Source organism: Pezoporus flaviventris, unplaced genomic scaffold, assembly GCF_033815535.1.
Source record: "Pezoporus flaviventris isolate CSIRO_AGI_PZ_B2104156 unplaced genomic scaffold, CSIRO_AGI_Pfla_v1 ptg000213l, whole genome shotgun sequence".
NCBI classification, from domain to species: domain Eukaryota; kingdom Metazoa; phylum Chordata; class Aves; order Psittaciformes; family Psittacidae; genus Pezoporus; species Pezoporus flaviventris.
Window position 1 is genome coordinate 2269163 of NW_026892761.1, and position 26536 is coordinate 2295698.

The 26536-nt window shown below is 52.7% G+C and overlaps 1 protein-coding gene across 1 annotated transcript; it reads left to right on the forward strand.

Annotated features, from left to right (window-relative positions):
• Window positions 1-4793: 4793 nt before the first annotated feature.
• On the forward strand, window positions 4794-17550 carry EEF1A2 (eukaryotic translation elongation factor 1 alpha 2). Its single transcript, XM_061441512.1, has 8 exons — window positions 4794-4950; window positions 6233-6443; window positions 10030-10209; window positions 11071-11367; window positions 14695-14845; window positions 15774-16030; window positions 16107-16341; window positions 17203-17550. Exons 2-8 carry the CDS (start codon window positions 6300-6302, stop codon window positions 17328-17330), a joined length of 1392 nt encoding a protein of 463 aa, XP_061297496.1. The 5' UTR covers window positions 4794-4950; window positions 6233-6299; the 3' UTR covers window positions 17331-17550.
• The last annotated feature ends 8986 nt before the right edge of the window (window positions 17551-26536 follow it).

Sequence of the window (26536 nt, forward strand, 5' to 3'; positions counted from 1 at the left end):
CAAAGGCACAGAGCTGAACAACCTGCAGCCTCTGGACTCCACCAGCCCTCACAGGACATCACAGATTGGTGTTAGTGAATCTTGGGGATGCTGGGGCACCCCAATGCCCAGCCAACAAGGCTTAATGCTGCCACAGGATTCCATGTGGGGATGTGACATCCCAGTGGCTTCAGGAATTGGCTCAGTGGTGAGAAAGTTGCCCAACAGCCCCACTTGAGTTCCCCATAGTGCTGCAGAGCCTGGTCCTGCACCACTGGGGGGGTTCCTGAATTCCCGCTGTGTGGAGGAGCTCTCTGTGCAGAGGAAGGAGCAGGCACAACCTGTGCTCAGCCTTCCTGCTCCTCCTGGGCTGCGTGCTCCTGGCTGTTCCTGTGTTGCTCAGGGCTAGGTTTGGGATGTGGAAGCATCCATCCAGTGCAGGCAGCTGCTGCCACCTATGGATGAAGAATAGCCCAGATGTTCACCCTAGGTCCTTCATTAGGACCATCTCCTCCTCCTTGCCCAGTGCCTTTGCAGCCTCAGAGGACACAGCAAGAGCAACTGTGAAACCAAACCCATGGTTGTGTTGTGACCCAACACAGGTACCTGAGCATCTTCCATTGTCTAGTCATGTTTAAACAGGAAAAGGGGATGTCCTGGAAATGCAAGGGGAGGCTTTCCTTAAGCACAATGCTTGAGGAGCATATTTTACCTCCCTGCCTGGGGTATATGCAGTGAAGTGACCCGAATGCCACCTTGGTAGGAGAATAAACCAAAGTCAGCTAAGCCTTAGCAACGTCCTCTGCTCCTATGTGGTATTTTAATAAAGGATGGTGAGTTATTAAAGCCACTGAGTTACCACGAGAAGAGGAATTTCATCCCATGTCTGGTTGTTATTAAGTCATCTAAAAGGAGAAGCTGTCCTGCTCTGCTCCCAGGGGAATGTGGGTACCGGGAGCTGCCTTTGAACCCATGGCACCAAAGGTTGAGCTGAGGTTTAGGGGTTTACAGACACCAGGGATGGGTTGTGGCTGTTCTTTAGAAGAGAGGTTTCCTTGTCTTGACCCCATAACTCAGCCATTTGGTAGAAAAAGGGTTTCTGGAGGAGCATCCCCATGGCACATCTGGAGCCGTGCACCATGGTGGGTCCTTGGGTGCAGCCTGCCCTGTATGAGGTATACTGCTGTCCCATCAGGGGTGACACCAGACACCGTCCCCAGCTGGCCAAGTGGATGGAGGGCTTGGACATCTTGTTATCCCTTCCAAAGCTTATTTTTAACCCCCTGGCTCCAATTTAAAGGTATCAGCAGCATGTGCTGAGCACAGGCCCTCAAAATACTCCCTTCCTCCTCTTTCCCCTGGCTTTTGCTCCCATCATTTCTGCCTTCATCTCTCCTCTTCAGGTCTGCAGTGTGAAAATGAGTTGGAAAACCTGCTGCCATTAAAAGCTTCATGAGAGAGCTGGCCTTGTTCACCCTGGAGAAGAGAAGGCTTCAGGGAGTACCTTACAGCATCTCCAGGGCCTAAAGGGGTTACAAGAAACCTGGAGAGGGGCTTGGGACAAGGGCCTGTAGGGACAGGCCAAGGGGAATGGCTTTAACCTGCCAGAGGGGAGACTGAGATGAGCTCTGAGGCAGAAGCTCTTCCCTGTGAGGGTGCTGAGGCGCTGGCACAGGGTGCCCAGAGAAGCTGTGGCTGCCCCATCCCTGGCAGTGTTCAAGGCCAGGTTGGACACAGGGGCTTGGAGCAAGCTGCTCCAGTGGAAGGGGTCCCTGCCCATGGGTGAGCTTTGAGGTCCCTTCTAACCCAAACCATTCTGATGGATGAGGAGAGGATGCTCAGCCTCTTGGTGTGGGTGCAAAGTCTCTGCAAAGCCTCCAAAGCTGGTGTGGAAGGAGCTGAATGCCTAACAGCATTCCCCTGCTTCCATAAAGCTGCCCTTTAGAGGACCACTGCCCTACATGCCTCTGATCTGCTTTTCCAATGACTATGGCATGAGGAGCTGCATTTCCTCCTTTCAAGGAAAATACCTCTATTGTTTTGCATGGGAAGGAGGGGATAAAAATACCAATTTACAGCTATTCCTCTGTCCATCCCCACCTTATCCCCGGTGAGAGCAGGGCTTTGGGAGCAGCATCAAGGCAGGCATCCTTCGGGAAGTGTTCTTTGCCCAAACCCCCACCTCCAGAGCAGACCTGCTGCATTTTATAGTGACAAGCCACGAGTGCTTCAGCTGAACATGTTACTCGCGGGAGGAAACACCCCCGGTGTGAAGGCAAATCCAGGCAGACAGCCTGGGGTGTTCATATCCCAGATACATACAAATTACCGGCACTGCGGATTCCTCTCTCCCAGTCTCCCTGTGCAGGGCCTCTTTGGGGGGAAAAAATAGAAATCCCTATTATTATGGCTGGGAAAAGGGAATTTTTAGCTTGAAGCATCAGATCTTAACCTTGGGGCTGTGGGGCTGGATGGGGTTGAAGTGATGGTCAAAGGGGTATGAGGTACCTGCTCTGCGTGCATCCTGCCCATCTCTTTGGTGGGGGATTCTGTTTTCTTAAGTGACCTCAAACCATTTGATGATGGTTTTTGGAATGGGGGAATGAAGCCTAAATAGGATGCACAGGAATCGTTTCAGCTAGGACCTGAAGCCAGATGGATGAGGATGAGGCGCTAAAATTCAGCCGCCTTCAGATGCTGCCTGCTCAGGTCTCTTCTTTTACATAGCTGAACGTTTAAGGACAGATTCCCACTGTTTTCCAAGAGGAAAGATGGTTCCACTCGGGTGTGAAAATTGATCCTGATGGTCCATAGGGATCACATGCGTTTGGTGGGACCCTTTTCTCTGGGCACACCACTGTGGCTTTAAGCTTCTTGGAGGCTGGGAATAAAGTGGCTTAACAGAGCCAGGATTAGCCAGGTCTGTCAGCCCCCTCTGCTACTCGTGTCCATACTATTTATAGTCCCGTGGGCCATCGGGCTCTGTTTCGTTGTACAAGTAAAGCATGGTGCACTGCCTGTTTCTCTTATCCCTGCCTGGGAAAAGGGTGAGAGTTCACATTCCCTTTGCTGCAGAGAGGAGAGCTCCATCACATGCTCACATAGGTCAAACACGGAGGGATCTGGGATTTACTCCCTCTCCACTAAGGCTGAAGCCTTCATTAGCAAATGCAGCCCTGCTGAGGGCAGTTCCCAGGCTGCTTGTATAAAAATGGGACATTATTTCTTGGCAAAACACTGAAATATGGATAGAAAGAATAAGGGATTCCTATACCCATCCCTCCTCTGTGTTACCGCGCTTAGTGCCTGTCCCCAGCCCATCCAGACCTGGGGTAACACCACTGCTCCTACCCCAACACAAGGCTGGGTCAATCCCTTTAAATTCTTAAAAGCCTTCCTCTTGGAAGTTTGTTTTTCCTGGTACTCAGTGCATTCATGTTGCACAAGGAATGCTGCATAGAAGGAAAAGATATCTTCCCTAAGGTCTCCTTTTAAGTGTTAATGAGAGGTCAGGGGCATTTACATCATGGGTAAGTTTTTAACCCTTGGATTATGAAGGTAAGTCCCTTCATAAGAGCACCTAAGAGTACCTGATTGAGCTGTTGTATGCACTGGAAGGATGGTCTGGGCCATAAAATTACACAGCTTGATGCAGAATTGGCTTTCTCCTGACCTGTATTTTGGGACACAGAAGATCTTGCATTAGCCTTGTGATTGTGCAGCTGACACTGGGATAAATATCCTGACCACTACGTGTCATCTGGTTTTATGCAAAGAAAGTTTCATGGTATTACTGAAGGAGATTGCTTATGGTTTCCTGGTCCTCCAAGGGCTTGAAGCACATTAAATTAGATGCTGTTAATAAACCTTGAGCCTTGAGCAGTGAATGTATGTGTTGCAAGTGTGTTTGCCCTGAGCACCGTGCGGGGACCCCTCTTTTCCTCACAGTGCATGTGGGAAACCAGCCCTTTTGCACCATTGGTCCCAGGAGGGCAGAGCAAGGGCTGGATACTCGGTGGTCCTAGGCCTCCATCCAATCCCAGCCCTATTCCTTCACCCCCAGGCTGCCAGAGAGGGTCCAGGCCCCACTTAGCCTCCATCTGTGCCACTCCCCATGGACCGGCACTTCCATCATATCTCCTGTCTTCCAAAAAGACCTTCCTTCCATCTCCCTCTATTCCTCCATCTTTCTCCCATCCCTGTATCTCCAGCCTCTCCATCTCCCTCTCATGCCTTTCTCTTCCACCTCTGTCATCTCTCCATCTTTGATCCTTCCACCTTCCTCCCATTCCTCTGTCCTCCATCCTGCTATCTCGCTCTGACCTCTGTCTTCCATCCTTTCATCTTGCCATCCCTCCATCTTCTACCCCTCCATCTCTTCCCCACCTCTCAATTTCTCTCATTTCTACATTTTCCCCATCCCTCCATCTTCCTCCATCCCTTTATCTCCCATCCTTCAACCTCCTTGCCATCCTTCTCCATCTTCCTATCTTTATCACCCATCCCTCCATTTTTCCCATCCCTCCATCTTCTTCCCATCCCTTTACCACCTATCCTTCCTCCTGCTTCCCATCCCTTCATTTTCCACCCCTCCATTTCTCCCGTCCTTCTGTTCTTCCCATCCCTCCATCCTCCACCCTTCCATCTCTCCCCCACCTATTCATTTCTCCCATCCCTCCATCTTCCTCCATCCCTTCATTACCCATCCTTCCACCTCCTTCCCATCCCTCCACCTTCCCTCCCATCCCCATCCTCCGTCTCTCTCCCCGCCTAGCCCCGCTCCCTCCCTTCCTCCTCCTCCTCCCCCCGGCGCGCCTCCTCCTCCTCCTCCTCCCCCGCCCGGTACCGCATTGCCGTAGTGTGGGGGGGCCGCTGCATTGCGCTGCCGCCGTCAATAGGTGGGCCCCTCCCGGGGAGATAAAGCCGCCGGAGCCCAAGCTGGCAGCCTCTGCTGCCCCGACCGCCGCTCCGGTAAGAGCTCCGGGCCCCCGGCGGGGATCGGGCCCCTCCGCACCGAGGGGGGGGACACTGGGTGGTGATGATGGTGGGGGTCCTGCCCCAGGGTGTTCGATGCGCATCCCCCCCTGTGTGCTATATGGGGTGCTGCTGTATGGGGTGGGGGTACCCCCGGGTAGGGAGGGAGAGAGGATGGGGCCGGGCCGTTCCTTCATCCCGCAGGTGCCGCTTCCCGCAGGTGGGAATTACCCTGCTCCCCCTCGCCCAGCCATTAGCGCCTTGGGGAGGAGGAGGAAAACAACAACAATAATAGAGTAAAATGAAACCCCGCTCCCCAGAGCGGTCCCGTATCTCCCACCCTGGGTGCTGGGATGTGCCCGGGGCAGAGGCACCCGGATCCGGGGTGCGGGTATCCCTGCGGAGCTGCAAAATGGCCAGATCCAGCCGGGAGCCGCTCAAGGGCAGCGCAGGGACGGAGCTCTCGCTGCCCAGGGAGGCTTCTCGCAGCGGGGTATCATTGCCCGCATGACTGAATCGCCGCTAGAGCAGCAAACTCCTCCTGACCTCCTTTAGTTCTAAGGGCTGATTCGTGAAATGGGATTTGATTAGACCCCAAACGAAAGCTCCTGATCGCGCCGGCTTTGCGCAGCAGCCGCAGAGCCATGGGAACGCGGGGAGATGCCACAACAGCTCCTTGGATTTGTGTTCCCACATCCTTTTCCCTCTCTTTCGTCCTGATTCATGGCAGCAAAATACAACAAACCCCCCCTCTGCAGGCTCAGCCCTGCTCTGGGGACCAGGCGAGGGCTATTTTTGTCCATCCCATTTTGCGGTCACCATGTTGTCACCCGAACCGTGCATGGGTTGGGAATGGTGAGGGCAGCTCATAGGGCCGGGCACCCACAGCTCCTCCCAGGGGTACCTACAACATGGAGGAGATGCCCTCGGGTTTGGAAAGACCGAGAAGGCAGCAGCAGCAGGCAAAGGAAGGTTTTCCAGGGAGGAAGGGCACCTTCGAGGCACCGATGACGTAGCCCTGGGGGTCTCCATGGAGGGCAGGACGTTGACAGAAGAGGCATCTTGCTGAGGCTTGGAGGATGTGCACGGTGGCCAGAAATAGCCCGGCTGGCTCCATCCCAGCACGGGCAGAGCTGCCAGACAAGGCTGGGCACCCCCAGCCGGGATGGGGCACATGGTCCAGCGGGAAGGTGGGGCGAGGGGAGGAGAGCTGCCCTCGATGGGTTGGGAAGGGGCTGTCACAGGGGCTCTTCTGACGCGCCTGCCTCTTCCCCTGCAGCCTCCCAAACCCCACAACTGCATTCCCATCGCCGCCCGCCCCAGCCAGCCCCGCGTAGCCCAGCAGCATGGGGAAGGAGAAGACGCACATCAACATCGTCGTCATTGGGCATGTGGACTCTGGGAAATCCACCACCACCGGGCACCTCATCTACAAATGCGGGGGCATTGACAAAAGGACCATTGAGAAATTCGAGAAGGAAGCTGCTGAGGTGAGGAGCCCATCCTGCAGCATTCCCCCCATCCCACAGCCCCATCCGCAGGGATGCTCCACACTGACACCCCCACATGTGCCCCTTTTTCCCGTTATCCTGGTGCTGCCCTTCTCTTTCTCCCTTTGTTCCCATCTATTTTTCTCCCTCTGCACCCCTGGGTCTTCCTGACTTTTCTCTGGCCTTGGGAAAATAGGGCATTTGGGTGCTTGCCACCCTCTTCTCCAGAGCTGGGATACTCCATGCTGCAGGCTGGTAATGAGGGCATGGACATGGTGAAGTCTGCGAGATGGGTTAGGGAACCGGTGGTCATCAATAGGGTTCTGGAAGGGCCACAGACCAGGGCATGAAATTCCTTCTAAATATTGCACATAAGGAGGAAAACCGGATAATCCCTCATTGCCCAGTGCAGAGCTCTCTGAATTTCACTCTGAAGCATGTCCTGCCAGTGCCTGCTGGGCACAAGGTCCTGCATCAGCTGGACCACTCCTTTGATCCAGTTTAAAAGCCCCATTCCCATTTTCCTCGGGCAGGGGGCCTGACGTGTTGCAGTATTGGTGGCCTTTAATACAGAAAAGCTGGCATGAAGCAGGAGCATTTAAATTAAGTTCTTTTGTTTAGTGGTGGCATTTATAGCCATTTAATAGTGGATGCTGTCACTCATAAAGCACCACCCAATGCCTATAATGTGGCAAACGCAGAGATGAAAGAGGAAGAAATAATGCTGGGAATCAAAATGTGAACTGGAAGCTCTCGGAAATTAATGATGGTAAATTCTAGAGAGGTGGGTGAGCCGGGAAAAGCCCGGCTGTTATTGATAGGGCAGATCTGCTCTCTCAGAAGATGACTTGTCGTCATCATTCCAGGAATCTTTAATGCAGATAGCCCTCCATATTTTTGCTGGATCAGATCCCACATTCACAGGGAAAAGAGGAGGTTTGCAGAGCTGCCACCCTTATTTAAGCGTTTTGGTGTCTGTCTTAACCCTTTAAATCTGCTGATAGCATCCGAGCTAAACCGCCCATTTTCCTGCCTCACTGCCAGCCCTTTTCCCCAGCCTTTAAGCAAAGATCTTCCTCAGACAAAATGACCCCTCTCCCCCCTATTCCAAAATGATCCCCCCATAGATTCCCCCTCCCTTTACCTATAGATTGGCTATGGCTTGATGAGGTTCTTGTGGATGCGATTGCGGCTATTTGGATGGAACAGACACTTCCACTGACTTGCTGGAATATGCGGGGACTGGGAGCTGCTATTAATAGCCTATTGACTGAGCTTTCCGACTCCATTTTCTGGTGCAGGGCTGGGGAAGGGTTTTCTTCCATTAGGTGGCATTCATAGGAAATGGAAGCCTGCCTGCACCCAAAAAGCCAGCAAAAAACCCCAGGGGCTGATGGGGGGGAGGTTATATAAAAGAGAAAGGATTTTTCCTCTTGTCTTTTGACTCCAAGGTAATGGAATCTCCCAAAGACGAGTTGTGCTATGAAAAAATAAAGGAAGAGATCCGTATTTGTGGTCTCCAGCTAGAAAGCTGCCCCTGTGCTGGAGTTCAGGCAAGGAAAAGCAGGCTCTTTCTGGCCCTGAACAGGGAAGGTATTGTGCAAAGCTAGATAATACCCTGGTTTTTGCAACAACAGCTCTGGGTAACTGAATCCACCCCGTGAAAGGAGGGAAACAGTTTGCTAAATAAAAGATCTCATTTGCCTTCAAGTTCCGTGCGATGCCCAGTTCTGGGGGGGGTTCACATGATGAGAGGCTGTTTGTGTGTGTGGATGTGGTCCCTGTGATCAGGTGCTGATTCCCACTCAGTTCCTATGGGAGAGCTGGGGGGGGGCTCTGCTCTGTGCCTCAGTTTCCCCATGCAGAAGGGAAGGAATAGGCTGCTGATGGGTGGGAGGCTGTGGGATGTGCTGGTTGAGCTCCTGCCCAAGATCTGCCTATTATAAAGGACAAAATCCTTGGTGCATCTCCACCTTTTCCAGCAATAAATGAGCACACTCGAATGCCCCCCTCCCTTTCTTCCTTGGCAAGAGAGGGATTTGATGTGCATGCTGGAAAGGGTTAACCCCCACGCTCCTGCTCTTCCCCCTCACTAAGCCAGATGCCAGGAGGATGCTTAGGAGCAGGGATTTGATTCTGGATTTTTCCATGCCTGGAATGCCCTTCCTGCAGGCTCGAGAGCTCCCAGCTGCCCATCAGAGATGGGGCATCACCCTCTTGACCGGCATCCCCTCTGAGGACGAGGAGGTTTGCTCCTGGCTCGAGGATTTTGCCAGTAATCCTCCAGAGCAAGCTGCAAAGTCATCGCAGCGCTCGGCTCTTACGTAAACCAAGCGGCACCATTAACTGAGCACCTTAATTCCTTGTGCTGAATTGTGCGGCCGTGGGGCTGGAGTGTGGGAGCCAGGGCCGTGGGGTGGGCAGGGTGGGTTGGGATGTGATGCTGCATTAGGCTTCTCGGCGAGGCTCATCGCTGACGCTGCCCGCAGTCGGGAAGCGCTTCCCTCTGGAGCAGTGATTTATAATTGGCCAGGATGCATTGATCCTCCAGAAGGAGCTGCGGCTGCAGAGGACACTGGGATGGGTGGGTGGGAGTGGGGTACTGCAGCTCTGTCCTTGCACAGTGGTGGGAGCCCATTAAATCATCTGCAAATGACCTAAATTCCATTTTCCATCTTAAAAAAAACCCTTGCATCCGAGGCCAAGAGCTGATGGTTGATGCCCATTAATCCTTTGCTTCAGCCAGGCTCCCCAGGCTGCCCCAGCACACAGCATGGTCACCAAGGGGGAGGTCTTGTCCTGCCTCATCTCCCTGTTGACAGGATCCCAGCTCAGATTGGGAGCATCACTCCAATGCTGGGGGGGGGAATTCAACCTCTCCATGATGTCAAAGAACACTGACCCAAAGGTGAAAGGGCTTCAGAAGTAGCGCTGTGGTTTTACCAAGGAATGTGCTTTATCACAGGATGGATTTACTGTAGCTAATCCCCCCCAGCAGCGTTTTATGCATTACAATGTTGGCTGAGATTTTGGCCATTTGGCAACGACAGTTGGTCTGGCTGCAGCTCGCAGGAGCTCGTCGTGTGAATTTGCACACTCTGTGGCAAGAATCAGTCCCGGTTCTGCTCTGCTCATAGCAACCATCTCGCATTTTAATTCCCTTTTAACCCCTTCTCCTCCTCCATGCCACCAGTTCTAGGCTCATCCATGCAGCAATCCCCTTTCCCACAAAGCAGCTGCCTCACAGCATCAGTTAAGAGATTAAAATACAATGAGAAGCTTCCATCACTGCTGTAGAGTGCTGTAGCATCATCATTTCCCAGCAGCAGTGCATGACCATGGAGGAGACCTCATGGGTCACTGGCTCCAGATCTTGCCCGTCAAGCCCCTTTCAAATTCACTTCACAGCTCTTCTGGTTGAGAAACACATTGAGAATAATATCTCCTGTATTTGTTGTAAATGGATCACGGATGCCATTGAGTTTAGGGAAATTTGCCTTCAATGTCTGCATTGTGACCCTCTGGTACTTGAGCCTGGGATATGGGCTTGGGTTTTCTCACTGGTTCTTGCCTTCATGTTGGCCAGATGGGGAAGGGGTCCTTCAAATACGCCTGGGTGCTGGACAAGCTGAAGGCTGAGCGTGAGCGTGGCATCACCATTGACATCTCGCTGTGGAAGTTCGAGACCACCAAGTACTACATCACCATCATTGATGCGCCTGGCCACAGGGACTTCATCAAGAACATGATCACCGGCACCTCCCAGGTGAGGAATGGTGGCCAGGAGTTGGGGGGCTGCTGGAGATGGGAAGCTGAGAGTTGCTGACAAGCCCAGGGTCATGTAGGTGCTGTTGGAGTCCTTTTGGAGGAGGTGGGGATGAATACGGCCTCTCTGGCCGGTGGGATGCTGTGATCTACAGGCTTTTGTGTGAGGATACCTCCACATTATTTTAGCCGACAAAACTTCCAACAGTCCATTAGGTTTTATTGGCTAAAGGAAACTCCATGGATCTTTTCTCCTTCCTTTTACTTGAAACGTCTATTTTTGTCCCATAAACCACATCATATTGCCAAACTCAATGGTCTACCTATCCAGAGCAGAGTAATTTCTCCTCACCACACTGCAGAATATTCCTGAATCTCCCAGTCATTGATGGGTGCTGGATGAGCCCCATTGCATGCCCAATAAGATTCCCATTGCAACGCCAGTTGTGCTGGGCATGACTTTCTGTCAAACCCAGGCATGTTCTGCTGTGGGCTCTGGGTACAGGAGTATCCTGGGTTGCCATGGTTGGAGTCTCACCCATCACCCAGGGAGATTATTTGCAAGGCTTCAGTAATTTTAGATACCACCTAGTCTGAGCACCTCTGCATGATCAAGATGAGGTCCTGGTTAGAGTGACGCACTCTGATTTCCAGCCCACGTTGCAAACCCATGCCTAGTGGGCAAGTCTGAGGTAGCACAGTTAGGTCAGTTTTGAGGTAGATCTGCAGGGTTATGGGTAGCAACTGGTGGGAATCTGGTCCAAGCCATGAGTAGGAGTCATCAAGGACTCACTCAGGGAATTACTCACCAGGAGCATCGTTCTCCGGGAGCAGAAGCCATTCATTAGCTCTCTCCTCCCAGGCTGACTGCGCTGTCCTGATCGTCGCTGCCGGCGTTGGTGAGTTTGAAGCTGGTATCTCCAAGAACGGGCAGACCCGTGAGCACGCTCTGCTGGCCTACACGCTGGGGGTGAAGCAGCTCATCGTGGGCATCAACAAGATGGATTCCACGGAGCCCCCGTACAGCGAGAAGCGCTACGATGAGATCGTCAAGGAGGTCAGCGCCTACATCAAGAAGATCGGCTACAACCCAGCCACAGTTCCCTTCGTGCCCATCTCGGGCTGGCATGGAGACAACATGCTGGAGCCTTCTCCCAATGTAAGTGTGGGTTGTGTTAGACTTCTCCCCCGTATCCAGAGTATCCTGGTCCAGGTTGAAGCTGACGTCCATGCTCTGAAAGCCACAGGCACGTTTCATGTACCCATCACGGTAATGGCCCATGTTGCCAGCATAGATGTGTTTGTCACGTAGCTCCGATTGCACCAAGCTGGGATGAATGGGTGCACTGCTGATGGGCACACTGGTTGCTGTACCGGGGCCTAAACATGAGCATCTTCAGGAGATGATCTCCATGGCTCTGCCGCTGGGATGTGATTTGAAGGTTTCGCATCATCAGACCCATGGTAACATTAGAACCATCCGCAGCAACTGTCACTCTCAGCAGGAACATCATGTGTGGTTTTAGGACATTGTTTTCTGAGGGAAAGAACACGATGTGGTCACAGGCTTGGAATGGCTCCCACCACGCAGCAGGGCTCTGTCGTGTTGGGTTTTGGGTACCCTTTCCCTTCGGAGCTGTACACCACTACAGTGGCTGCACCTCCAGTCCCAGTGCTGACATCTCGCTTCTTAAGGTGGCTTTTTCTTGAGGAGGTACCAGGTTTCCCATGCCAAACCCATGGCTTCCTGGAGCATCCATTTGGTGCTGCTCCTTGCCCAGTCCATTTTTACAGTGCATCAGGGATGGGGCTGGTGGGGATACAAAAGCAGGGTGGGCCCTTGCCATTATTTCATATGACAGCAGGGAAGAAAGAAGAGCTTAGAGAAGGATGTGGGGTTCTCGGTGACAGGCTGCCAATAACATTTGTTACTCAGACACCGGTTCTTTGGAGGAAAAGCTACCCCAGCTTTAGTCTCCTAAAACATAATGGGCTGGAAAGTTGTGGCCAGAGGAAGGTCCCTGCTCTCTTGCTGCTTCTGGGTGACCTTGAAGTTGCTTCGACCAGAAATCCTTAGCAATATCTGGTGAAGCTAATGGGAAATTTGATGCTTAAGGGGAATTTAGGGCTTCACTTACGGATTATGGGTCAGGGCTCTGTGACAAGGCACAGAGGCAATGTATGTGTAGAGCAGTGACTGAGGGAGGTCAGGGATCATGAGCCTGTGCTAGAGTGCTGCAATGTAAACTCACACTGTCCTGAAACACAGCTTCTGGGAAGGGCAGCTCGCTTGGGGCTGATTGGAAGGAAGGGATTTTTGGGGTGCTTGGGAGGTTCCCTGCGGAGCAGAGCTGGGATAAAGGTCAGCCACGGCCATGCCAAACCCAGCCACATAGCTCCGGGGTGCCTCAAATCAGACAGGCTCCAAATGTCAGCAGCTGCTGGGCCGGGAAGATGATCCCAAACAGCTCTATTAATAGAGGGGAGGCACAGAACAGGATGGGGCTCAGTGGTCTCCTTCCTCTCGGAGCATGTCCTCAATGCGATGTGCTGCCCAAGAGAAGACGGGAGCTGAAATAACTCAGCCCTTTGCTTGTGTGCTCATCAAGGGACTTATCAGAAAGTGGGGATTAGAGCTGTGACGTCCCTACAGCTCCCGTCACCTCCGGGCGAGGGGGATGTGGTGGCACGTCAGGCTGGAGCCAGCTCTGCGTGGGACACTGCAGCCCACGTCCCTGCTGCACATCAGCCTAAGGCCAACTGCTCAAAATGGTGCCTGGGCTGCAACAGCATCAAAGATTCACATTTGGGGGCTTTTTGGGGAGTGGGATTTTATGGGAAGCAGTTTGCTGTTGGTGCAGCTGACAGAACACGGCCGTTTGATGGGGTTCGGGAGACTTTTATCCCATGGGATGCTGCAGCCCAAATGCACCTGATGTGTAGCGCAAAGGAGCGTGGTGGCTGGGAGTGAAGTCTTGATGCTGGGGTGGGTGTGTTGGGATGTTCATGGCCTGGGTAAAATCAGAGAAGGGGAATTGCTTTATAAAATGCACTTGGGGTGCAAGAGAGTTGGAGCTCAGCTGTTATTTATGGGAGCTTGAGCCTGCGGTTTATCCTGACTGGCTGCAGGTTTTGGCCAGATCCTGCTTTTGCCATAGGAATGGTGAACAGGAATTGCTCTTTGGGAAGCAGATCTGGGGAATGGATAAGAGAGGTTTCACTTGGGCGGCCCTAGGAGGCAGCACAAAGCAGGTTTTGCAGATGCTTCTCAACCTGGGGCCATGCAGAGGTTTCCCAGAGTAGATTTGGTCCCAGGAAGTGTCAAAGTGGGAATTTGTCTGATTCTTGAGAAATCAGAAGTTTCCTGGATAAAGCATGGAAAGGAAAGGAAGCTGACCTGGACATGCTTGATGCAGGCTGAATTCCGTGGCTGGACCCATCTCTTTTCCTTGGTCCTTCCCAAAAGCAATGTGGATTGCAGGATAGGAAACCAGCCTTGGCATAGCCGTGTCCTCCAACAATAGCTGTGAAACTGGGGGCACTTTGGGGGTCCTATTTCACATTGTGCTACTGGTGCTGGTGCCTAAGGAAAAAGCCACATCCATAACATGTGTGATGGAGTTGCAAATGGGCAGTGTTTTACAGCTGAGTGGGAAAATACTGTCTAAACCTCCCTGTGCAGAGGCAGGGGAATGACCTTGCATTGGCTGATCCATGTTTGTTGTATTGGGATACAACAGAGACCGTTCAGACCCAGGACTGGATTTGTCTTGCTGGCAAGCAACTGGTGTTGGTACAGCTTCCAGCTGTGCAGCATCACCCCAAGAAAGCACTGGGGTTCCCTGCATCAAACCATGGCCTCTGCTGAGCACATTTCCACAACCTCTCTGCCCCTTTTCTGGCCAATTTTAGCTTCAAGGCTCCAATTTAGAGCAGGAGCAGAGAGCACCTGTGCTAAAGGACCCTGCCCCTCTGCAGCCTTGGTGCAAGCAGCAGGTTTCCAGCATCCTCCCAAGCCAGGGTTTAAAATCCAGACTCTGGAGTGGTGATGGCAGGAGGGAGTGGGGGGAAGCATCTGCCTGGGGCTTGCCTTGAGGAAACTTCATTCCCAGGTCTGAAGGTTGGCTGCTCTGTAGCTGGGATATGGCTGGAGACGCTGTAGTCCCTATGCTGGAGGCATCACTGCTGGGGAGCAGGATCCAGGCAGCTGGCACAGCACCATGGGTTGGTGTTGGAAAAGGGGGCTCTGAGTTTGCTGGTTTTAACCAATTCCATCCCTTTTCTCCTGTTAATGGATGTTTTGCACGTTTCTGGAAAGGGGGGAAATTGAGCAGAAATGTTCAAGGCTGGGTTGGATGGGGCTTGGAGTAACCTGCTCTAGTGGAAGGGGTCCCTGCCCATGGCAGGGGTTGGAACTGGATGAACTTAAAGGTCCCTTCATCCCAAAGCAGTCTGGGATTCTATATTGTTGCTGCTCTGTTTGCAGATGCCTTGGTTCAAAGGCTGGAAGGTGGAGCGCAAGGAAGGCAATGCCAGTGGGGTGTCCCTCTTGGAGGCCCTGGACACCATCCTGCCCCCAACCCGCCCCACAGATAAACCCCTGCGTCTGCCCCTCCAGGATGTCTACAAGATTGGAGGTGAGCAACAGCCTTGCCACTGCTTTAACCGGAGTCTTTGTTCCATGGGAATTTAGGAATGACATTTCCAGGCATTGGGAACCTGGAGGGATTGAGCTCTGAAACTCTTCTGGGGAGAAGGGTGGCTGGTGCCTGATGGCTTGGCCACGGTCTGCTGTTGCTTCCCAAATGCTGGTGTCCATCATCAGCACCTCCATGTGCTGAGCTGGAACCCACTGCCAGCCATGTAGGGAGCACAGTGGCCGGCGCGTCTGCCTGTCCCTCTGGAGCAGTGATGGGGACACTCTTCTGAGCTATAAATACCCCATGAGCTCTCTGCCCTGCTGACTCCCTGGCACGGCCATTTCCAGCCCTTTTCCACACTTTTCCAAGGACACGTGCGCTGCGGAAACCAGGCAGGGATTGAACATGGGTGAACATGGGCTTTTTAAGACAGTATTGTGCTTGCAATGGAGATGAAAGGTGGTGAGAAGGTCTGTGTCCTCCTCTAGCTCGGCTGGGACAAAGAGAGATGGTTTCACTGTGAGGCAGGTCCTTAGAGAGCAGAGACACCATGGGAAGATGGGAGGTAGCAGCATCACGGTGGATGCAGAGGAGCAGATGGGTCCACCCGAACTCCTCAGTCTCTTTTCAAGGAGGAGATGCCACTACTTATACAAAGGAAGAGCTTTCAGGACACATGGGTTGCTCAGGGCCTTCTGATGACGGTGTTACTTGTTTTTTACAAAACACTGGGTAGAAAGGATGGATTTCAGGTATTTTTGGAGACCCTAATGTTGTTCTTGCAGCTAAAAACGGGGGGGTTCGGGGACAAGAAGCGAACATGATGAAAAGCCCTGGAGATGTCTTGCTTTTGCTGCAGTCAGGCATTGGTCAGGGGTGTTCCAAGCAGCTTCCATCTTGCTCTGCTCTGTCCTTGTCTCTGAAGGTATTGGCACAGTCCCCGTTGGCCGAGTGGAGACCGGCATCCTGCGGCCCGGCATGGTGGTCACCTTCGCGCCCGTGAACATCACCACCGAGGTGAAGTCGGTGGAGATGCACCACGAGGCCCTGAGCGAGGCTCTGCCTGGGGACAACGTTGGCTTTAACGTGAAGAACGTCTCCGTCAAGGACATCCGCCGCGGGAACGTGTGTGGGGACAGCAAGTCGGACCCCCCGCAGGAGGCTGCGCAGTTCACGTCTCAGGTCAGCACAGCACCGTGCGTGCTTTATCCCTGTCCCCCTGCTCCCAGCCTTGTCCTGACGCCCCTCTGCCCCCCAGGTGATCATCCTGAACCACCCCGGCCAGATCAGCGCCGGGTACTCGCCCGTCATTGACTGCCACACCGCTCACATCGCCTGCAAGTTCGCCGAGCTGAAGGAGAAGATCGACCGGCGCTCGGGCAAGAAGCTGGAGGACAACCCCAAGTCCCTGAAATCGGGTGATGCGGCCATTGTGGAGATGATTCCCGGCAAGCCGATGTGTGTGGAGAGCTTCTCCCAGTACCCACCCCTTGGTAAGGGAATGGCTCTTCGGAGGTGTCCTGTGGAGGAGGAGGGAGGGTCTGCGGGTGTAGAGCTCACACCAGATGTGCTGAGCCTGCCCCAGTATCCCCAACAGTTAGACTGGGGATGGAGCTGAGGAGGTTTTGTTGCTCCCTCATGACCTGAGGGTGCAAAACTGATGCATGAACTGTCTTAGGGCTGGTGGGATGGAACAGGCTCAGTGCTGAGCTGGGTTTCTGAAGGCAAGGCTGGGATTTTCCCTCTGGGAGCAACAGGACCTTTCCTTCAAGGTTATTAAACCCTGCTCATTTCTGGATGCAAAACCATTTTCCAGCTTCCCCATCTCTGCCCTAAAACACAACTGGTCTGGGGAAGAAAGAGAGAAGTTTGCTCAGAGAGGTCACCTCCGAATGCAAGGAGGTTCTTGGATGATGTTGCACGTCTGGAAGCTTTAGCAAAGGCAGGAAGAGTTGGGGCTGTTCAGCCTGGAGAAGAGAGCCTGCATGGAGACGTCAGAGCAGCTTCTGATATTTGAAGGGGGTTAAAAGGATGCTAGGGAGGGACTCTTCATCAGGGACTGGAGTGACAGGACAAGGGGTGGTGGGTTCAAATGGAAACGGGAAGTTCAGGCTGGAGATAAGGCAGAAGCTCTTCCCTGTGAGGGTGCTGAGGCACTGGCACAGGGTGCCCAGAGAAGCTGTGGCTGCCCCATCCCTGGCAGTGTTCAAGGCCAGGTTGGACACAGGGGCTTGGAGCAAGCTGCTCCAGTGGAGGGGGTCCCTGCCCGTGGCAGTGATTGGAGCTGGAGGAGCTTTAAGGTCCCTTCAACCCAAACCATTCCATGATGCTATGTTCCCCGCTCCTCCCCACAGGCCGCTTCGCTGTCCGTGACATGCGGCAGACCGTGGCTGTGGGCGTCATCAAGAACGTGGAGAAGAAGAGCGGTGGGGCCGGGAAAGTCACCAAGTCTGCCCAGAAGGCCCAGAAGGCTGGAAAATGAATCGTGGGCTCCCAGTGCATCGCGCAGAAACCATCCCTGACACCAGGACGCTGCCACCGTCTCCCCCGGGCGCACGTGTGCACATCAGCTTGTAAGAGTTTATATGTCAACGACTGGATGCTCACCATTAAGGTCCAGTGGAAATTCTTTAAAAGGAAAAGCATGTTCCAGCGTTTGTGAGGCTTCATGTTAATTTTACCAATAAAACTGGTACAACATCCACAGTGGAAAAAAAAAACAAACAACCCAAATAATTACCCCCCTTTTCCCCAAAAATACCCCAAACCAGACCAACCAACCCAAAAGGCATTGAGCTCTGTGTGTGCGTCTGTCATTGACAGGGGATGGATTTGGTGGGGCTTATGTGCCCATCCCACTTAGAGTAGAAGGTGAGGATGGGCACAGGAAGGGCTGGGGTGGAAATGCAGAGGAAGGAAGAGAATTGGGCACCCATATTCCAGGTGGCACCAAGGCAGGTCTCTCGCCCTGACCAATGGAGGTATCTGGGCTGATTCCCCCAGCCTAGAGCAGAGGCTGCTCTATCAGCAGTTCTGATGCTCTCCTTCACCTGCTCAACCCTCGAATATCAATTATCAGGGCCTTCATTTCTCCGTGCAAAAGAAGCTTAAGTTACCTCCTGAAGTTACGCCATTTAGAGAAAGAAAACATCATACCCATCCTCATGGAAGGGCTAGACCATTCCTTTGGTGTTTTATAAAACCCCATCATTCTGGGAGAAGTGGCCAAAGCTGCCTTCTCCCTACACACTCCTCACCTCACACATGCTGGATCCCCTCAGCCCTTTCCAAACACCACAACAGGAAGGTTTCTCCCTGCCTGAAGCCATGTGCTGGAGCCCAGATGTGACTCAGGGCTCCCAAGGAGCCCCAAAGCTCGTGGTCTTCACCCAAGATGGTGTTACTGGCTCCCATTGCAAACTTGCAGCCCCGGGTGAGGTGTGCACCTCTCCCTGCTCTCCTTAGTGCAACTGGCCCTGTCCAAAGGGTTGTGGCTGCCAAGTGGCTGGGACTGACCAAATGCAATAGGAGCTGTGCGGGGGGAAAGGGTGGAAGTGGGATGTGGTACAGCAGGGCTGGGAGATGGAGGGAGGAAGTGTGATGACGCTGCTCCCCCCCCCGCCACAGCACCCTAGGGACACTTCCAAGGGCCATCTCTTCCCTGAAGGTGGGGTGAGCAGCATGCTGGGGCATCCTGAGGTTGTCCATGCTCCTGACTTTGCTTTTAGGAGGAGCCACAGCGCTGGGAGTGGATGCCCATGGAACCATGGCATCATGCATCTTCCCAGGGGAGCTCCGTAGCACAAGTATCAGCACTGTTTTGTTGCAGGAGCCCTTAATGATCCTCATTAACACCTGATGCTCTGCAGCACTAAGTGCCCCCAGGCAGAGCCTCAAGGAGCAGACAACAAGCTGAACTACAGAGAGCTCTGCATGAAGTCACCCACTGCTGCCCACTCCCCCAGCACCATCCCTATCCCATGTCCTGGTCTGACAGCAGATGGACATGTACCAAGCCACATTCCCCAAAGCTCTAAGCACAGGCCACCGAGGCTCTCCATCCCTCTTCACATTCCCAGCATCAACCAGCTTCTTCCTAAGAAACCCATTTGATGCCCAAGGTCTTTGCAGTATTTGGGCTCTAGGAAGTGCCATGTTCTTGGCATGCCACAAATTGAAAGGGACCTTGGGATCCCTATAGGCACAGCACAACAGCAGGAGAAGGCTGGTTTTCCCACTGATAGTTTAATCTCATTTTCCAGCTCCTCCTGCATTTCCTAGCTCCCAAAGGCATGTTGTCCTTGACCCAGCCCAGCAGACTTGTGCCCCTTCCTGGGTACTTCCAAGCAGGGCAGGAGAACATCATCATGTGCATGCTTTATCTCCATCCTTCAAAGCAGCAGGAACAGGAGCTCCTGTGGGAGCATCCCTCTTGTGCTGTTGAGGAACCTCTAGCTCTCTGGTCCCCAGTGGCAGCCGGTCCCTGGCACAGCAGGAGTGGGCACAGCCTTGGGGTGAGGTGAGGGATGGAGAACAGCAGGTACAAAGTTTACACCTGGTCCTTTGCAACTATTTCAAAAGCAAACCCAGGTCTGACAAAACCACAGCTCCATTTCCATAGAAACCTGCTGGGAGCTGGGGAGGATGCTCAGGGAGCAATGCACAAGCGGTGCCATAATCACCGGTGTAACTGCAGAAGAGGGAAACAGGAACCCCAGAGGATCGAACTCAAACCTGCTGATGGCTCACAGCAGGTCCACGTTTTCAGCTTGATTTCAGTACGGTAAATACCCCAGGTAATCCACAGGGTCAGAAAGGAGAGTTAGGGCCTGCAGTGAGATGTCTGCATCAGCAGCATCTCCTGTTTTGGGAGGTTTGGGTCAAGCTCTGTAGAGAGACAGGATTAGCAGGAATATTCTGATTTAGACCCATTGCAAATGAGGAGGCTCAAATCAGAAAATCAAGGATGCTGAATGCTGGGGCTCTCAAATGAATCCTGGACTTGCCTCCACCCAAACCTCGCATCTGAAGACTCATTGTAAGTCTGTGTTTTGCCATTAGAACAATGACCCATCATGTGCAGATCACTGCCTGACCCCACCAGGCTTGCAGGCACAGAGGGGATGATGCTTTGCTTGGCACAGATGACCCACTTTGGGGTTCTACTTCAAGGATAAGCAACCCTCATTTACCCTGAAGTGGGTCACAGATGGCTTCTGGCAAACCTTGCAGCAAACTCAAGTGGATTTGTGAGCCATCAGCACCATGTGGGAGCAGGTGGGTGCTGTGTGGTCCATGGCTGGTGATATACAGGTGATACATAGGGCAGTGATGGCGAGATGCGTTTTAAAGCACTGATTTCTCCTCCAATTCCCCTCTGCCATGGCCAGGAGAGCCAGGACCTCATAGCTGAGAACTTGGAAGCATTTTTCCTAGCAGCTTGGTTGCTTTTGGAGGCATTTTCTATCACTCTCCTCCCTGCAGGCGAGGATGCTTCCTCTCCGTAGCAGCCTCAGCGATGCCATCTCGTGGAAACAGGGACAAAGTCCTTCTGGAGCAGCTGCCAAGGAGAGGAAATCCAGTCCCACGTCCCACCTCTGCAAAACGTGGTCCTGGCAGGCAGCGCATCCATAGCGACGCAAAGGGAGCTGCAAAGTGCTTGTTGTCATTTCTGTGGGGACCAGAGCTTGCAAATGTGATTGTGTTACCTGAAACTTAAAGCTTGCGAAGGGGAAAGTTACTAGAGGTTGTGGGAAAGCCAAGAAGCACCAGGGCTGGCTCTGCTGTCCTCCTGCGGATCAGCTCGAGAGGTTGGTTGAGAAACCAATGGAGCTGGAAGGAAAAGGAAGGAGAGGAGTGTGCAGTGGGGCTGGATGTGAATCAGCATCCAGCTTCCAAAAGGCACATCATCTCCATAATGCAAGCGCTGACAGCTCATTGGGGTTTCCTGACGGAGAATGAAAGACCCCACGAATGGGACCATCCACCAAAGCATGAGCAGACACCTCTGCTTATCCTTAGCCTGGTTCTGGATGCTCTCATGGTACCCACTGGAGAAGGAGCAATGAGTAACTTCCCCTTCTTCCCTACCTCTACCCCTGTAGCTGTGTGCTGTTAATAATTTAAGGCAGGTTTCCTTCACCCACCGGAGCTGATTGGCCAACTCAGCAGACGCTTGGGATGCTCTGAAACATTTATAAGGCTTTTGCAAGGCTGCAAGTGGAATCCGTGCTGCGGATGCTGAGCTGGAGGAATTCGAGCCGCCCGCTGCCCTCCTTCTGCACTTGGAGGCGAGTTATAGCATCAGCTGCAACCCCGGGGCACAGCCCTGCATAAACCCAGCGCAGGCAGCACGTCACCAGGCATGCATGGCAGCTTGGCCACGCAAGAAAGCCGTTTCAGTTAAGGATTTCATTTCCCAATGCTCCCTTCATCTGTCATCAGTCACCCAGTGTGTTTTGCTGAACCTTAACCCCACTTTGGCAGTGAGGTCCTGCCTTTCTCGTGTTGAGTTTAAAGTCTTGATGACATCTGGAGCATCTCAAAAGCATTTGAAAACACATATGGGGGAAGACTAAACGGAGCTCTCCTGACCTTCCATTCCTTTCCTACTACCTTGGAAGCTGATGCCACTGGCTCCAGGGAGGCCAAGGTTCACTCTAGCCCCCTCAACACCAGCATCACCAGAGGACATCACCCAAGTGAGTCCTGCCATCACCTGCTGCTGACGGAGGTGCTGAATCATCTATGGCAGAGGTGGAAATGATGCGGATGCAGCCTGAAGTCCATGATTACGTGACCTCAGAAAGTGAGTTCATCACTGACCAACATCTTTTCCTATGGCTGTGTCCCAGCAGCAGCCACTTGCCTTCTCCTTGGGCAGTTTCACAGCATGTTTCACATTACTAAGCTGCTTTGCCAGTGGGTAGCTCTCCGTCCATCCAGCATGGACATAAATCACTGCTGCTCGTGTTGCTGGGCTTGGCCTCTGTTCTGGATCAGACCTGCATGGTGCTGAGCCCCTGTGTCTGAGCAAATGGAGTTGGGGCACTCACACTGACCTGGGTAGGAGTTTTGCTCTCCCTGGGCTTTTCATCCTTGGGACTGGCTTTCTATACACTAAGCAGGAGTAAGCAGGACTGGGGGAAAAGACTGATGGGGGCAGAGGAGAACCTCAAACTTCTGCATCCCCCCATATAAGACTCACATTCTCAGTGGGAGCCTCATTTGGCAGCCAGGGGAGCACAAAGCAGCAGCTCTGGCCAGGGCAATGCACCATGCCCCATCCTCTTCTTGGCTTGTACCTTCAGCCCAGCACAAAGATATTGCTGATCTCAAGGAGAAACCTGAGCTATAACACAGCTCAGGCAGCAGCTTCCAGCCAGACCTCCTTGTGGGGTATCATTTAACCATAACTCCATCAGAGAGGTACTGCAGCATCTTCAAATGATTAATTCTAGCTCGTTCACAAGCACTCCTTTGCTACCTGTACATTTAGGGTGGTCTGATGATGCCCAGTATAAATGATTCCTAATCACCCCTTCCTGCCTGGCACTATTTCCATGCCTTATATCTGCTAAATGCTTTTGGCAACCCCAGCCAGCTGCAGCGAGCGCCTGCCCTGCGAGCACTTAGGAGTGATGAGTCTGGAAGCAGCCAGCTTTTGGGATGGGGAATGAAAGAAAGGGGAATAGGGGAGGATGACCTCCACATATCACCTCTGCAGGGTGATGATGGTGTGACAGCAGCCACTGGGCAAAGGCTGCTGGTTTCTGAGCCTGTGTTTTGGCATGGAGTGGGAGTACAGAGGGGTTTGTAGCCTGTGACAGCCCCTGCTCACGCATCAGTGTGACGGGAAAGGAAGATCCTCTCCGCTGTGTGCCAGCTCCAAGGACACAGCACTCATTTCTTCCCCAGCACAGACCTGAAGGACCATGGTAACAAGTGAGGGCAGCCCGTGCCAGGCAGGAGGTGGCTGTGATTAATGGAGCTGCACTGACCTCTTGGATGCTTTGAGCAATTCCCATTAGAGCAATTGCTGGGAAGGAAGCGTGCTGCTGCAGGTCAATGGTGCTTTGGTGCCTCAGGACACCTCCAGCCATAGATCTCCATGAGGATCAGGGAATGGGAACAGGGAGGGATGGCTGAAACTGGCCACATCTTGAGGGGGAGCTAAGTCCCTCTTGCAGGGTGGCCTGGGCAGCTGAGCCATTGCCAGCAGCTTGCCACCAGGCTACAACCACAGCTCTCTTCTAACACCACCTCCCCTGCTCTGCACGCTGGCTGCGGGCACAAGCGAGCACACGGTGATGCTGAACGAGAGGTTTTGCAGGCACAGCCTGAGTGTCCGGATGCCCAGAGGACAGGAACATCCTTTGGAGCAGTGTGAGCAAGACAAAGTTGGGAGAACAAAACAGGAGCTGCATGAAAATTAGGCTGGGAGTGAGGAATGTCATCCTGCGGACACAGCATCCCCTCACCCCAGCTCAGCCCTGCCTGCCGTGGCAAGCACTCAGGCACTGGGATGCTGAGCAAAGCCTTGCTGTTAGTCTGGTGCTCCCCACATGGGATCCAAAGGGAGCCCACAAAGAACCAGTTCCAGGAGCAGCAGAACCAGTTTCCAATGGATTCGTGGTTTGAAAAGTCGTAGGTGAGTTCTCTGATGTCCAATACAGCTGTGTGCATGCATCAGCAGCTTCCTCAGTGGGGAGATGCCAGGGTTTCTGTCCTCCCTCTGATCCCATATCCTCAACTTGTAGCAAGCTGAAGTGGCCTCCCTGCATTTAATAAACGAAGATAAACATTGCCCTTAAGCTCTGCAGTTATTAAAGGTGGGAAGAGAGAGGCAGATGCACGCACCAGCCTCCCTCAGGACCTCGGGCTAAAGATAACTAAACCATAAACCCTCGCCCCTCCATGTTCCCTTGATTTCCCAGGTGCCCAGGCTGGAAGAGTGAAGCGAGCCTGCAGCAAAACTCGTGGTGCAGAGGAGCTATGGATGTAGTTACTTCAGGAGTTTTCCTGCATACGACACGCTCTGTGCTGTGACAGGAGCTTGGGGACAGCCACATCTCCCTGGCACTTTCCTAACTTGCAGTTTTGAACCTGGGTCAAAAGCAACCCCCTTAATTAAACCCAAACCCTAATCCTCCCTCTAACATCTTTTAAAAGGGAAAAAGTTACGTAAAAGACTTAAAAAGCAGACTTTTATATTTAGAAGGTCTTTTACATCTTTCTTTCAATCACGAAGTTTGGAAGGTGCCTCCCCTCCTAAGCCAGGACACCTGGGACCATTTGGAGCCTATTCATTAAGTACAGATTAAAGCACAGCTGTGCTCCGCATCTCTCACATAAGAGGTGTCAGGGTTGTTAGCTATTTCAGGATGGGCTTTTTTCTTCCCGATGACAACCTTCAGGCCCTAAATATTCATATAGGTTCCAATTCAGCTTTGGAGTTGGTGGGAGGTGGGTGCTTGAGTGGGAACAATGCACCTAATGGGCTTTGTGGAACTGGGTCCCAGCCAGGATGCGGTCATGGTCCTTGGAGGTGTCTTACTGCAGAGCAGAGTCACGCAGAGCCGAACCCCAAGCTTCTGAGAGTTGGAAGAGCTCCCATCTAAAACCAGGTTAGTTTTATTGCCTTAAAGATCTATGTTGTGAAGAGCAAAGCACTGGTTTGGAGAAACTGAAAGGGGGTTACTGATGGGAAGCCTTCCAAGTCAATCCACATCCCTGAGGGTCACCTCAAGGAGTTCACGTTGGCCTACAGGTGGAGGGACACGGTCCTGGAGCCACCTTGTCTCAAGGAATGAGGTATAAGAGCACAGAGGACAGCAATTGGTGTCACCCAAGCTTGTGGTCCTTGTAGGTGCAGGAGGAGGCAGCAAACTAAGGGGGTCAGGAGGAAGAATGTGAGTGCTGAAGACATGAGGAATGACTGAGAGAGCTGAATTTATGGAGTCTGGGAAAAGGAAGGCTCAGGGGCAACATGGTCACAGGATAAAAATGCCTTCAAGGTAGCACCATAAATGAAGAGAGGGAATTGTGCGTGGTCTCGAAGGAGGCTGGGCAAGAGGCAGAGCTGGAGGTAACGAAGGAAGCGTGTGGTGTAGAGATGGGGAAGGAGACCTGATCCATGGGGATTTTGCCAGGGGAAGGGTCTGCGGAAGGGTGAGCAGTGCAGAAGCAAAGTGGTCCCAAGGTGCTTGGGGAAATGGGGTGGATGCTGGCCTTTGTGTGACCAAAGGGTTTGTTTTCAGCTCTATGGATGCTCTGGGTGTAAAGCTGTTTAACTCTGCAGAATTCACTCTGATTTTGCTTTTTCCCTCTTGCTTCTCTTTCCACCTGCCCAGTCAAGCAGTTCCCCATAGAAAAAGTTAACTTCAGTAACTTTAATCACTTTTAGAGAGGAGAAACAAACTTACTAGTGGAGAAGGGGATGCATGTGTGTTTTCCTTTGGGGTTAATTCAGTGTAACTTGGGGAGATTGCTGTGGGCTCAAACCTTAATGCTGGAGAAGCATCACCTTCCAGGTTGAGTTTATGGAGCCGACCTCTCTCTTGGGTCAGGGCTCTTGGTTTCAAGACCAAAAATGGTTTGGTACATGTTGGAAAGAGCCCCTGGTAGCCAAGCAATGAATGCACACATCTGGTCAATGAATATGGGTTCCTGGGGTCTTTTTGCTGCTCAGAGAAGAGGATGGGGAGGTGAGGGGTGGCTGAAGCAGAGGAGGGAGCTTGGTGGGCAGGAAGATGGGGCTGTTCATGCCTTTCCACTTAGCAGGTTAGTCTTGCTGGGATGGTGTAACCTCGTGTACAAGGGGAGGCAAACCCATCTGCCTTAGGCTTTGAAAAGAGCTCTGGGGGAAAGCTGAGCGTGATAAAACCCAGGCTTGGGTAGCACAATTCACACAAACCAGCTGGTTGGGCATGGAGGAAGGGCTCTGGTTCAGTGCTTCAAACAGAAATCCATCCCCTGGAGTCATTCTGCATGCTTCACACCAGTCGTTTCTTACTACAGCTCACAAGCTGCCAAGGGACAGAGCCTCGACTTGCTGTATCTTAACAGAGCTTGATTTCATCTTACCTTCAGGGTCTAAGCTGTCTGCCATGGTGCTTGTGTTTTAAAACCATCAGTGGTGCTGAAAGCAAAGAACTGACTCAGTAATTCTGGATTGTGGAGACATAATGTCCTTGGATCAGATAAAAGCACCTTCCCAGTAGTGCTTTTATATACCTCATTAATTCCTAGGGTGTTGGTGGCTGTGCCTTTTCTTCCACACCCAGCAGAAGCAGCAATACAACCAGCTTCATCTTTGAAATACCTCCATGGAATACTGTCTGTAGAGAAGGAGTTAGAGATGCCCTGAGGGCCTGAGGTGAGGAGAATGAGGGGGTGAGGTTAGAGTGGGTCTTAATCTGCAATTTCAGACCTTTTCATAGCATCCCAGCCTGGTTTGTGTTGGAAGGGACCTTAAAGCTCCTCCAGCTCCAACCCCTGCCACGGGCAGGGACCCCTTCCACTGGAGCAGCTTGCTCCAAGCCCCTGTGTCCAGCCTGGCCTTGAACACTGCCAGGGATGGGGCAGCCACAGCTTCTCTGGGCACCCTGTGCCAGCGCCTCAGCACCCTCACAGGGAAGAGCTTCTGCCTCAGAGCTCATCTCAGTCTCCCCTCTGGCAGGTTAAAGC